Source organism: Pseudomyrmex gracilis, unplaced genomic scaffold, assembly GCF_002006095.1.
Source record: "Pseudomyrmex gracilis isolate BER0280 unplaced genomic scaffold, ASM200609v1 scaffold_513, whole genome shotgun sequence".
Lineage (NCBI taxonomy): Eukaryota > Metazoa > Arthropoda > Insecta > Hymenoptera > Formicidae > Pseudomyrmex > Pseudomyrmex gracilis.
Window position 1 is genome coordinate 27984 of NW_018021097.1, and position 13562 is coordinate 41545.

Sequence of the window (13562 nt, forward strand, 5' to 3'; positions counted from 1 at the left end):
TAATCTTGACGCATCATGTATTTCGGAATGTAACAGAGAAAAGGTACAAATGTACAATGTGTATTAATGTACAAAATAAATCTCAAATATACAGCGATATATTGTATTCATTAAATTATTGTATGATAAACTATTGTGTACAAATGTTATAGAGTACTAATAAATATCCTATTCATTGCGTATCTTTCACCAAAATATATGTATGTTATATACATATGTTTAATTTATTTTGTTTCTTTTTTTTTTTAGTTCAAGTTGAAGTTTTATCAAGAAGAAGAGAAAGGACTTCTCTTGTTACTTGTTGACTGGTTGCCTTCACCAATAACAAGAACAGACACCGTTTATCACTTTCAAGTTTGCATTTCTCTAATATTTTTGAGGTTTTGTGTACTATATATATATACATATATATATATATATTATATATTATTATATTTATATATATAAACATAGCGTATCTTTGGATTCAAAATGTTCCAGTCAGGGGATTCTTAGGCACTTCTTTGGTATCCCAGTTTTTGAGCTCGTCTAGTATTTTCACCAAAAGCGGATTTCCTCCCAGACGCTCGATCTCTGCCCTCGCTTTTGCGTCCAAATCTAAAAGCACTTCTTCAGTATATTTAAAAGAGCCGAATTTCTCTAGTAATTTAACGCAGTAACGTTTGACTTCAATGTCCTTTGTTCGTTGTCTTAAAATATCTTCGTTGAATAATTAAGGAAAGTTACGAAAAAGTTGTGTGCAAGAAGACAGAAAAAAAAGAAGTGTAAAAAAAACTTTTGCGTATCACTTGATTGTAAAATCAATATTTTTAATTTTTACAGAGATTTATATCAAGAGTCTACTTTTGATATAAAAATAAAATTGTAAAAGTTAAAAATAACAACGAAAGTTTTACGTGTACGAGAACGTGAATATAGTTGCTCGATAAATTATTTGTTAAACTATTGTTAATTACTTTAAATCGCCGCTTGTCAAAAGGATACTTATTATTTGTCTATCGTTGGGATTAGATTTAATTGCGTGAATAATCGGAAAGCTGAATTTTCCTTCGGTAAGATCTTCGCAATAACTCTTATTTTCAGTATACTGCAACAAAAACACAACAGATAAAAAATAGAAAGACGTTTCTTTACGTTTCTTTAAAAAAAGGCCTTGATTATTAACGCAAAGTCATTTGAATTGACAAACCCGAGGTAACAAAGAATGTAAAGAAACTTACACAAAATATCAGCAAAATTGTTTTTTTTTTTTTTGCGATAAATTGGAAATCATTAATCATTCATAAATTCCTATTAATTATTAATCATTCTTTGTAAAATAAAACAGTATCTTTTACTTATCACAAGGTCAGAAAAATATTATTTAAAAGATTAGAACAATAGGTATAGCATAATCATGCTTATGTCAACAGAAGTAATAAAATTTTATTAAACGTAAACATAAGGAAAGTGTTGAAACGCGTGATAAACTTTGTAACACAAGTCGTAACATGAGTCATTTCATTCGGCTCTTATCGGTCAGATTTTTGTAATAACTTATCTCAGTATAATATTCAACAAGAACGCAGACAGAAGTAAAGGACGTTTTTTACGTTCCTTTAACAAAAAAATAAAAATAAAAATAAATCGCGATTAATTAATAAAATAAAGTCATTTGAATTGACAAACATGCTATAAGAAAAATAATAAGAGACGCTTAACAGTTAAAATGTCAGCATTAGTTTTTACGATACATTTATGAATCACAAGTATGCGTTTACTGACGCACGTATAATATCGGAATAAACAGCATTAAATCATTGTTCAATACTACGTCACTACTGTTCTTTGAATAAAATGATAAATTTTATTAATATACATCTCGGTAAACACCTTATCTGAAAATTACTTGAAACATTTTCAACAATTGTTACTTACCTCACCGTGACACAAGTTGCAATAATCGTCGCGTATTTGAAAATACAATCCCAAAGTACCTATTAGCAACGAAAAGTCTTTATCGCAGGTTGAGAAGAGTTTCATTAATTGTATTGCCAAATTAAAGAGACCACCGGTTTCTGTAAGAGTTAACGACTGTAATGCCTTTTCTTTTTATACAATAAGTATAATTAAATATATACAAGAAATATAAAAGAAAAAATATATATAAGAGAAAAATATATAGAGAAAGGTTAAAAAATTTACTTCTTCTTATCATAATCTTATATTCTTCCTCAGTTGGACAGGTGAGATTATCTCTCCAAAAAATGTCCATTCCCTGTCCTCTGTGGAGTTCCAACAATTGTTCCGAATACACTATTATTGCCTGATAAAAAACAAAACACAAACAAGCTCCTCAAAATTAAAGACTAACTGATAGTAAAACTACATTATATGCCCGTTAATACTCACCGCAGGATGTTGTAAATTAACAACTCTTTCTAAGGCAATACATAATACGTAATTTGCGGCACTGATCGCGCCAGGGATTCCGTAAACGGAATGAGCAACGGGTATGCTTCTTCTTAAAATGGAATTATCCTGAATATCGTCAATTCTAAACATATACATATCTGCGTCATAAAAATTCGCAATATCCGCAAAATGAACTGATATAAATTCAGTTTCATTATGCAGAGTGATACATAACTGGTGGGATACGTACAAGCGCAGAAAAGTAAAATCCGCATGATTAAACAAATATAAAAAGTAGAATCTTTTTGTTTTTACAAAGTTTCTCGTCTTTGAAAAAATTCAGAAACTGATTACGTATTTATGGTATACAACATGCTCAAGTGATTTTTATTAACAGTTCATGAATAATATGATAAATATGTGACATAACATAGTAAAAATAGCACACTCGTGTATATGTACACGTACAAGTCAACTCATTATAATTTATAATAGAGAATTGCGACACAAATGATCACGTTATATTACAATAACATTAGAGTAACGTTAACGTTGATAATTAACATATATACTGATTTATCAAAAGATATTAAGACGTTTTAAAGCTCATATTCTTGACATTTCATTTTATAGATACATGTTCTGTTGTTCTCAACAGATACGTATATATCTGTAAATTACCAAATTTTTCGGGAACGTATTCTAAAAGTATCACAAAAGATTGTTTCTTTCAACAGATTTGACATTTTCGATTTCAAATGTGATAATTCAATACGAGAGTAATGCTCATAGAAATTCTGACTTACAAAAGAATTGGAATTTATTTATTTATTCACTTACGACAAAACAATCTCTCACTTAAGACAGTACTCTGTTTCATCATTATGTTTAAAGTAACAGAATAAGAAAAAAAAACGATTTATTTTTACGCCTTATTTTCACTGACCAACTTAAAACAGAGCCGATATATTCGTTACGGTGCTCTAAAATTGGCTTTCGGTAAACAAACATTGGCATAAAAAAACTGGTTAACAGACTTTCGTCTAACATCTCTCTATGTCAATCTGAACATACGCTGATAAGTGTTTTCGGACTCATATTTAGTAAAACTTGGTTCTTAGATTGAAGAGTTATAGCATATGAAAAGATTCACCAATTTAAAAGATTCTACACAGAGCTGCGTTTGGGGACCGCGTTATCTGTTTGTTTCGTCACTCTATTTTTATCACTAGATATAAAACAAAGATAGAATGATGTAACAGTGTTGATAACGCATTCTTTGACTGCAGTATATAAAATTATATGATAAAATATATATACGATAAATTTGTTTAAAATAGAATATATATATTAAAATTGAATTTATTAACTTAATAATTCTATATATTTAAAGATCTAAACAACACTGAACTATATATGCATGTCAATTCAGAATAAATAAACATGCATTATAATGATTAGAGAGACATGTAATTAGCTAAGGAAAGTGTTGAAACCAAAGAATTCTAATTGCCAAAACAAGAAAAAATAAAACTTACACGAGGCTCGAATTGTGGAGCATGTTTATTATCTCATCAATAGTTTGAAGTTTGGTTTCTGATATTTTTAGCCAGTAATTGAAGGCTTTGGCTAATTTTGCTCTTATCTGTTTACCAGGGATTTGAAGAATATATCTGATTGGTTCCAACAATTTCTGAAAAAGATAATATACATTTAAGTTAGCATACATAAGCTCTACTGTCAGAAGAAAGAACACATATCTATTTTTGCTGTTACTATTTATTTTATCACATAGTTACTTCTGCACCGTATTTAAAACAAGTCAACAACAATTAACAACTAACAGATTTACCTCATCTTCTTCAGGATTGCCATTAAGAGAGAAGTAAAAAGGCTTGGTGTTCTCTGCAGTTGTCATGTTTCTGTGTGTGGTCACTAGATCAATCCGTAGCCACCAATAAAATATTAAATAACACACACGACAAAATAAAGAAAATTACTTTTCTTAGTCAGAACTTTAGACTTAAAGTAATGTGACTTAATGTTAGTCACAATTTACAACTAAACAATGAACTGTCCAAGAGCTCTGAAGAGCTAATGGAATTGTGGAAACGTCGTACGTGTCGAAGTAAACGTTGGCTCAATACTGAGAGAGAACGATAAAGTGGCGACTTTAAAGGTTACTGAAGCAACAACGGAACAGACTATCCTGGACTATCCACGATAGTCTACGTGTCTATTTATTTTTCAGTTTCTTTCCATGAGTCCCCACGTGAACTGACATTCGCATGTGTAACTCCCACCTTTGCTGCTTCTTGCCGGTACATATTTTCATTACCCCCTCTTGTCTCATTTAGTAATTTATGCTTGTTTATTATATCATGCCTAATCCACAAGAACGTTAAAGCCTCTTGCACAATGGAAGGAATAGCGATAGCGATAGAAATAACACAGTTTTTAACACAGAATTCCAACTCGCGTCGGAAATTTTATCGCTATTGCTTATTTCGATTTTCTGATCTGCATTGATACATGTGTAGTTTTGTATGTTAGATTCCGCTGTTCCTACCTTTATTTTTAAATATAAACTCTTTAAAACTTTTGTTATTTCTATCAATCCTCATGACAGCTCCGGTGCTTTAGCGCCGTTTACTCCCACTACCCGCTTTTCACCAATCAACGCTCGGTGTCAAAGCGCCGGTGTCTGTATGAGGATCCAGCCTAAGATTTGAGAAACGACTATGAATTTGAACCTGAGCCATTGGGTGCGTTCAGACAACTCAACGGTTGAGAGATCATCACTTATGATAGGACTATTCTTCAAAATCTGTTTCGGTTCAAAAGTATGATCCAATCAGAAGTGAATGGGTGCGTTCAGACAACTCAACAGTTGCACAACGGTTGAGAGATAATCACTTCTGATTGGATCATACTTTTGGAACCGCTGCAGATTTTGAAGAATAGTCCTATCATAAGTGATGATCTCTCAACCGTTGAGTTGTCTGAACGCACCCAATATCTCTCAACCGTTGTGCAACTGTTGAATTGTCTGAACGCACCCATTTTTGCACCAAACCAACCTATTGTCGTGTTCTACATGTGAACCGGTCCGCTGAGCCAATATTGCAGCAATTCTACGTGTGACAATAGATTTGAGGTTATGATAAAATCGTATTTCCTTGATTCTTGACAATTTCTTTTGGCAGGATTGATATTTCAGTAAGAATCTCAAAACTGTTATTAAAAATTTGTGTACTTTATCATTTCTTATGTTGTAATAAATATGTATTTTAAGTTTTATCAACTTTATTCATTCTTTTTATAATATTTAGATGTTTATGTGTATATACAAGATAAACTACTGAACTAACACACTATTATATATTTATTTATGATTGGTTTTTATTAACTGTAGTTTACATTTGTTAAGTTTTTAGTTTTGTCACGATGAAAGGCGAGAATCTTGTCGGGTTTCCCGACATGAACGAGGTTAGCGATAACGATGATAACGCGATCGCCAATATCAAGAAGCCGAAGACTTCGAAGAAATCTGGAGGATTTCAGTCTATGGCTCTGAGTTTTCCAGTGCTGAAAGGAATCCTCAAAAAAGGATACAAGATACCAACACCTATACAACGAAAAGTATAACGTTTTGCCAAAATATGAAGAACATTAACTAAATTGCTCATGGAAATTATATGTCCTCGTATTTTATTATTCAACAGACTATACCGTTAGCTCTTGAGGGAAGAGATGTGGTAGCAATGGCTAGAACAGGGAGTGGAAAGACTGCTTGCTTTCTGATCCCTCTGTTTGAAAAACTCAAAGCAAGACAAATGGCGGCTGGTGCGCGCGCTTTGATACTCTCACCTACGCGTGAATTGGCGTTGCAAACGTTGAAGTTCATAAGGGAGTTGGGGCGATTCACAGGATTGAAAGCTGCAGTGGTACTAGGTGGTGACAGCATGGACAATCAGTTCAGTGTGATTCACGGAAATCCTGATATCATTGTAGCTACTCCAGGTAGATTTTTGCACATATGTGTGGAAATGGATTTGCAACTGACGAATGTGGAATATGTCGTCTTCGACGAAGCTGACAGGTAACAACATCAGAAATATTCAAGACCATTTTATTTGAGAGCAAGGAAAAGTTTGTCAGAGTTAAATTGAGGTAACTGTATAGATTGTTCGAGATGGGCTTTGGAGAACAGATACAGGAGATTGTGAACAGATTACCGGAATCACGTCAAACGTTGTTAATCTCCGCCACTCTGCCAAAAATCTTGGTAGACTTTGCAAAAGCTGGTCTGAGCGATCCAGTTTTGATTCGATTGGACGTTGAGAGTAAATTACCCGAGGGATTGACATTGTCGTTCATCACATGTCGTCCTGAGGAAAAATTGGCGGTACTTTTGTGCTTACTGAAGAGAATTATCAAACCTGAGGCGCAAGTAATTATATTCGCCGAGACTATGCATCATGTGGAGTATATTCATCAAGTAATATAAATTTGTATTACTTTCAAATTATTAATTTAAAATCGAATAAGTTGCACGAACTAAGTTATTTGTGCGCGCAGATATTGGATAAGGCAGATATCTCGAATACTTTTATCTACTCGAATTTGGATCCCGCAGCGCGCAAAATAAATGCCGCCAAGTTTCAAAACGGCAAAGCAAGAGTTCTCATAGTGACAGACATTGCCGCCAGAGGAATAGACATACCGCACTTGGACTGCGTGATCAACTTCAACTTTCCCGCAAAATCTAAACTCTTCGTACACAGAGTGGGTACGTAGTCGCGTTTCTAAAGTGCTTGTTTCTTTACCGATTCACAAATTCTTTTAGATTGTATGAATTAATATTGTCATAACCACAATTTATTTCATTTTTCAGGACGATGCGCTCGAGCTGGACGCACCGGAACTGCGTACAACATCGTAAGCTCGGATGAATATCCGTATCTTCTGGATTTACATCTCTTCCTCGGCAGACCGTTGAAGGTAGTGCCGAGTGCCGGTTCCAGTGAAAACATGGAATCCGCTATCGGCAAGATGCCGCAGTCCATGATAGAAGAGGAAATAACGGAGCTGATAAATTGGCACAACACCTCTACGGATCTCGTGAGTGACGAAAATTCAGTTAATTCGATGCATTATTTGTCACAAGAGTTGAACCTTGTAGTTTTTTTGCATCATTTCTTAAATGTTCTCAGACAAATATGCGAAAAGTGTGCGACAACGCTTACCAAAAGTACATCAAATCGCGACCAGGCGCTTCTGTGGAGAGCGTCAAAAGAATCAAAGAGTTTAACATACACGACGCTGGAGTTCTTCCGGAATATTCCGAGGTTTCCGATACGGCTGAAGATGTCATAGCGAAGATGAAAAATTACAGGCCGCAGGGAGTGAGTACGATACAGTCTTTACTAGATATTTTCACGAATATTTGTTGTATTTTGACTGTTCTCTGTGTAACAGACGATATTTGAGATCGGCACAAAAACACACTCAGTGGATTATCAGATGATGAAAGAGAAACGAAAGTTTCACAGAGACATTATTCGCGACTTCCACAGGAAGGTACAAGAACGTAAGGTTGAAAGCAGTGCGTCGTCAGGTGATTGTTATCAACACAGAAAAAATATATGTCACTTTACATACACGCGACAAACCTAACCTAACATTTGTTGAATTTTTTTTTCATCTATGTACGTAGAATCGTCGAAACGAACAGTTGATCTGCCAACCAGCAACGCGGAAGAGATCAACGCTGCATTCAGCACGGTAGTGCTTCCAAAAAAGAGAAAAAGTGATGATTTATATAAACTTTCCAAGAAAAAACAACGTCAGACAAAGCGGGACGAGGAATATTACATACCTTATTCCGCACCAGACAAACACACAGAAGATGGGTAAGAATCGCCGTCTGATGTCAAACTTTGAGATTTTAATTATTTTTCTTTCTCAATTTGTTTGTGTTCTGTTGCTTTTTTTTAGATTGGCGGTTAACACATTCGCAACAGAAGCCGAAAGGGCGCAGCTGGATTTGACAGCAGACAACGAAGAGGAGCAGAAACTTCAAATGCAAATAAAAAAATGGGATCGAAAAAAGAAGAAGATGATTACCGTCAACAATGTGCGTAGATTTAATTTTTTTAAATAGTTTTTATCTACTACATTTAGATAAACACTAAAATTGATGGACTTGTTTGTATAGATTTAATTTTTTTTAATACTTTTTATCTACTACATTTAGATAAACACTAAAATTGATGGACTTGTTTGCTACGAATGTAAATTTTGTTTTGCGCAGGAACCGAAGATGAAAAAAATACGTACCGAATCAGGCGTGTGGATACCCGCTACGTACAAAACAAATCGTTACAACACGTGGAAGGAAAAAAATAAGATCAATGAGGATAACGAGGACGATAGCGAAGAGGAGTCGCCACAGATGCAAGCTTGTAAGTTTCTAAGGTCACATCAATTGTAAACAAATATTTCTTCTCTCATATTTGATTTTGAAACGTTTTTTCTTTTTCTATTCTCTTTACATCGATTTATTCCGTGATGTTTCAGTGCGAACTACGGCGAATACACGCTGGGCGCGTCACAATCAGAAACTAAAGGAAAAGCTCAGAGCGAAGAACGAGCTCAAGAGACCGGAACAAATTTTGAAAGCGCGCAAGCTGCTCGAAAAGAGACGTCAGAAACATGACAGGAAACGTGGTCAGAAGAATCAGAAGAGCGGCAAAAGGAAACATTAGAATTATCGGGTATATAATGTTATTATAATTTGTAATAATAAAAATGTTCAAGACGATCCTCTTTCTGGAAAGGAGAAAGTATCTGTCTATCTATTTATCTATATGTTCATACATATATATATGATATAAATATATATAAATTATAAATATATATATTTATATTATAAATTATTATTTAAATTAAATATGTAGATTATCTTTATATAGAAAAATAGATAGGTCGATCAATTTTATATACATATATATACAATATAACTTAATTATCGATTTTATATGTATATATAAAGACATGTTGCATACACGAATAAACATACGCGAGAATCGCGCGCGTATACGTTAAACCGCTGCTTCTCTCCCAACGTCGGTATGTGCAACATTAACTCGAGCGCGAGTAAAATGCACACACGCTCCCATTCTTATGCGGCGTTGTTTCGAACGCATTCCACATGTACGTACGAATCTCGCTGCGGGGTAGAAAGCGTGGGACATTCCAGGAAGTTGCTGATATTCGAATTTCACGAGATTCAGGGCCGTAACTCCGAAAATAAATATTGTATTTCGTAAATTCACGGAGGGAGGGGAGGGGGAGTGTGAACGCGTGTGTGAGAGAAAGAGAGAGAGATGCAACGCGGTGCCGATAACAATAAATTCTTTACGTGCGCGAATACATCAATAGCGCGGCGTGTGTTTGTACGCGACAAAGCGTAATTGGTTGCAAAGCGCGTAACCAGATAGCTAACAAGATAATTGAGAGCGAATAAACGCGATGAACGGTGCGATGAATATGAAATTAATAGCGCGGAGTTAGCGGCCTTTCTCACAATATTATACAATACAATGGGAATCGCGGAACGGCTCTTGCTCGTAAATAAATCTCGTAAAAAAAAAAAGGGAAAATATCTTGATACACTTCTTCGAAGCGGCGAAATTGCGCGCTCAAGAGAGAGATTGCAACAAACAAAAATTAAAATAAGCGAAAGTGCGTTCGGGCACGTGAGTATACGTGGGCACACAAAACGCATGAGTCAGCGCGAGAATCGTGCCGCGAACTCTCACGATGATCAGAAAGATGTTAATTTCTCCGTATATGCGTTGTTACGAATAGCGTTAAATGTGCGAGATGATGTCAGGCGCGATAATATTTATTACACAGAGCGAACGCCGTCGGTATGCGTGACTGTCCGAACCTGGCACGTCATAGTCGGGCGACGACGCGGCACGTCATCAGCTTGTCGCTCAATGACGTACGTGTGTGTGTATACATATAAGACCGTGCATTCCCTACGCATAGCACAATTGACAGGTGGCAGTTTAAAAACAGGTTGAAACAGATCGCGAATTTTGCGCTCTCAGAGCGAACATCTGGCCGCAAGAGCGGCAAGGATTGGAATTGAGAGAAAAATAAATCTTAGATTTTGTTTTAGATCTCGACGTGAAATTGACGTTCACACACTATTGCGGCGTGCGCACATTTTTCCATCCCGCTTTGCGGACGAAATGTCAGTCAGTTGCGGTACTGGCGTGTTTGGAAAATGTAGCACACGCACACACATTCTGAGTTTCCCCACGGAAGGGGAGACCTTCACTCTCACCCGGTGTGACGTATGACAGTGTTAAGAAAAAAAAATGTATATATACATATATATATATACGTCGTTGCTGTCGCCGAATCACAGCAGCGACATAGGATCCTCTGCGCGTACAAACGACGCAAATCTCGGCGACTTGTGCGACGTTGTGTTACTGTTTTTNTTTTTTTTTTTTTTTTTTTTTTTTTTTTATATGCGCATACAATTTGCAAGTATAAACAATACGCCCGTTACACATTGAGGGACTGAGGATCATAATCGCTCGCGTGCATGTGTCGCGCGAAGCTTGAGCGGTTCCGCGAAGAAAGCAAAGGCCCCCGTTCGAAAAGAGATTAGTGCGCGGCAACCAACACACATCCGAACACCTCGTACGTATACACGTTTTTCACCATGGCCGGGTGCAGCTGCACTCGCGGCCGTTGTACGACCTTTCTCATTCGAACCAGCCAGCCAGCCAGCCAGCCAGCCAGCCGTCCGTTGCCAACCCCAGAGCGTGAAAAATTAACACCGACGTTTGTTCATCACTCAGGCGCGAAGCTACGCGATCGTCGATCCTCGGTTTTTCAACTTTATCTCGAAAATTTAGCGAAAATTGTCCCCTCGTGATCGTTGAAGGTGAGAAAAAACACGCAAGCAAAGACCAAATCGCGCTCTTTTCGAATCTTCCAACAGTCAAAAATCCAACAATGTAAAATCAAGAATACAGCGCGACGTTTTTATCAGATAAGCAAACTTCGACGCGATTACACACTCGAGTCGAATGTCACACGGTAACACGTTATATTAGATCTTTTATCTCTTTTCGTTATTAGCTTTTTTTTTTCTTATCTAATCTCCATGTTTTATAACGAGATACTTTTGTTGTGACAACTTTTGCGCTGTGGAAACAATAATAAATAAATACGTGCACGGATTTCTCACCTCTCGTTCGATCAACCGATCGACGTGTCTTCGCGCCGAACAACGGCCGCGCGGACGTAATGAGACGAATTATACCGTCAACCAATTAGTATAAGACGCGCGATGATTACCGTGATGTAACAGTCGTAAAATTGCGCTTCTTGCGAGAAGAGAGATAAAGTTTCGACGAACGTGGCAATTTAAAACTCGTGATTTAAACAGATAGATATCGGATCTTTTCATTCTGTTTGTAAATCTGCATTTAATTTCTTTGATAAAGTTACACGCGGCAAATAACGCGAAGTAAATTATTAGAATTATTCGAAATATGAAAATACTAAAAAAAAAAAATTGTAAGAGATTCTCACAGATTTCGACCGAATGTCATTTGTCGTATCTCTCCGTCGTTATCTAACAATGACGCGCGATCGTTAACGAGCGTGTAAACGTTGCACACACTCAAATTGAGTCAAACATTTAACGCTAAAGAAGAGATGAGAGAGTGCGTTTCTTTATCTTTTTTCCAAGACGAGAGCCAATGAATCACTCGGAGCTATTTATGCGCGAGTTGTAAAATTCTCATTGCGTGGACGTGTGAGACGTCTTCGAACGCTATAAAACGCGCGCGAGTCAAGATTTTTACATAACAAAAAACCACACACACATTTTTAGATTAAATTAATATTAAATTCCCCTCAGACGTTCGTAAAACACGCCGCCGAATCAACGACGAAGTTTAAATCGCGATCTATTGTCGAAAATTCGATACAATCGTTTTGCGATTGATTTCGAGATGAGAAGAGGGCGAGCGATCGCTCGCGATTTGTTGTAAAGCTACGGTCCTGGGAATTCGCGGTTCGTCACGTTGGCAGGAACGCGGTGCCGAGTCAGTGCTCAATGCGACGTGCCTGCGAGTTGAACAACAACGTTCGAGGCGACGGGATTTGACGAGAGGCCCTGTCGTCGCTTCGCGGTAACGATAACGTTTCTCGCGTTATATCGTTTCAACTGCGTGTCTTCTGTGTGCCCGTCGCGAGTGCGCGCGTGCACACGCGTGTGTGCCGGGTGTGCGCGTCGTCTAAATCTCTCGATATTTTTGTTTTCGTCGTCGTCGTCGTCGCTCGCGTCACTCGGGTTGTCGTTGCGATGCATCGCGCGCATCACGTCCGCAACGGAGCGGCGATCGACGCGCGTTGTTGGGCGTAGCCGGCGGGCAAAGCGGAGGAAACGACGGCACGACGGGTCGTCGTCGTCGTGACAGGTCTGAAAAACAGGTCGTTGTTAAATCGCGACATTGGCTGTCGGCGTCGAGAAACGAGCGCGTGATTTAATCCTCCTCGTCTGCTCGGCGCGTCGGTGTGTCATCGGCGCGTCCGTGTTTTGTGTGCGCGCAAGAGAGAGAGAGAGAGAGACCCGCCAACTCCCTCTTCTGGTACCGCTTTGCTTCTTTCATCGTCCGTCTCTCTCTCGCCCAGCCGCTTTCCCGGTGGAAGATCGCCGTGAAACTCGACACGCTTAGACGGCCAAGATCGAACGGCGAACGCGCACTGGCATGTCATCGTAGCGTCGAGTGGCCAGATTCGAGCGCGAGGTGAGTGGATCGACGATTGAGGTTTTTTTGGTCTGTTTTTTTTTTTTTTTTTTTTCAATTCGCCTACGTCGATTGATTATCTCCGAAGGCCGACACGGCGTGTGTGACCTCGCGTAAAAGGGTGGGGGGTGTGTGTGGATTCTCGGCTGAACGTTGTGTCAACACGCACCCGGCCCCGACGGGGGTAGAAAGAGCTTCCTCTCACGGCACACCCATCTCTCGCTTGCGCGAATGAACGTACAATACACAGAAGCGGAGCGAGAGCGGCGTGTCGACGACGCGCTGGCGGTGCCAGGAGACGCGACGCGACGAGGCGAG

General features: G+C 38.0%; 4 protein-coding genes across 6 annotated transcripts in view; 3 read left to right on the forward strand and 1 right to left on the reverse strand.

Moving 5' to 3' along the window:
- Positions 1-336, forward strand: part of LOC109860943 — a 20473-nt gene extending 20137 nt beyond the window's left edge. The window contains exon 8 of the transcript XR_002250900.1: positions 250-336. The gene's annotated coding sequence lies outside the window, so the exon portion shown is untranslated. The remainder of the gene's footprint in view (positions 1-249) is intronic.
- On the reverse strand, positions 1-4721 carry LOC109860942 (geranylgeranyl pyrophosphate synthase). 2 transcript variants are annotated; one of them, XM_020440370.1, is made up of 7 exons: positions 4247-4721; positions 3933-4087; positions 2392-2536; positions 2185-2305; positions 1918-2057; positions 985-1087; positions 1-699 (listed from the first exon to the last, which is right to left on the reverse strand). In XM_020440370.1, the coding sequence occupies exons 1-7, from the start codon at positions 4310-4312 to the stop codon at positions 467-469; spliced, it is 963 nt and encodes a 320-aa protein (XP_020295959.1). In that variant the 5' UTR covers positions 4313-4721; the 3' UTR covers positions 1-466. The 2 variants fall into 2 exon arrangements, with proteins under 2 accessions (XP_020295959.1, XP_020295958.1); XM_020440369.1 differs by having other exon boundaries at positions 1-702.
- Positions 4722-5475: 754 nt separating this feature from the next.
- LOC109860938 (ATP-dependent RNA helicase DDX54) lies at positions 5476-9246 on the forward strand. 2 transcript variants are annotated; one of them, XM_020440360.1, is made up of 12 exons: positions 5476-5613; positions 5825-6036; positions 6120-6496; positions 6580-6895; positions 6976-7186; positions 7292-7518; positions 7611-7802; positions 7876-8014; positions 8114-8309; positions 8395-8533; positions 8711-8861; positions 8977-9246. In XM_020440360.1, the coding sequence occupies exons 2-12, from the start codon at positions 5842-5844 to the stop codon at positions 9162-9164; spliced, it is 2331 nt and encodes a 776-aa protein (XP_020295949.1). In that variant the 5' UTR covers positions 5476-5613; positions 5825-5841; the 3' UTR covers positions 9165-9246. The 2 variants fall into 2 exon arrangements, with proteins under 2 accessions (XP_020295949.1, XP_020295950.1); XM_020440361.1 differs by having other exon boundaries at positions 5832-6036.
- Positions 9247-12848: 3602 nt separating this feature from the next.
- Positions 12849-13562, forward strand: part of LOC109860935 (phosphatidylinositol 4-kinase beta) — a 13261-nt gene continuing 12547 nt past the window's right edge. Inside the window, exon 1 of the mRNA XM_020440356.1 lies at positions 12849-13244. The gene's annotated coding sequence lies outside the window, so the exon portion shown is untranslated. The remainder of the gene's footprint in view (positions 13245-13562) is intronic.

Excerpts from the sequence above, each read along its gene's own strand:
- LOC109860942 (XM_020440369.1), bottom strand. The coding sequence starts at position 4,312 with ATGACAACTGCAGAGAACACCAAGCCTTTTTACTTCTCTCTTAATGGC. Across the intron at positions 2,306-2,391 it reads TTAATTTACAACATCCTGCG|GCAATAATAGTGTATTCGGA; the intron begins GTGAGTATTAAC and ends GTTTTTTATCAG. Across the intron at positions 1,088-1,917 it reads GCAACTTGTGTCACGGTGAG|TATACTGAAAATAAGAGTTA; the intron begins GTAAGTAACAAT and ends TTTTTGTTGCAG.
- LOC109860938 (XM_020440360.1), top strand. The coding sequence starts at position 5,842 with ATGAAAGGCGAGAATCTTGTCGGGTTTCCCGACATGAACGAGGTTAGC. Across the intron at positions 6,037-6,119 it reads CAACACCTATACAACGAAAA|ACTATACCGTTAGCTCTTGA; the intron begins GTATAACGTTTT and ends ATTATTCAACAG. Across the intron at positions 7,519-7,610 it reads ACAACACCTCTACGGATCTC|ACAAATATGCGAAAAGTGTG; the intron begins GTGAGTGACGAA and ends AAATGTTCTCAG.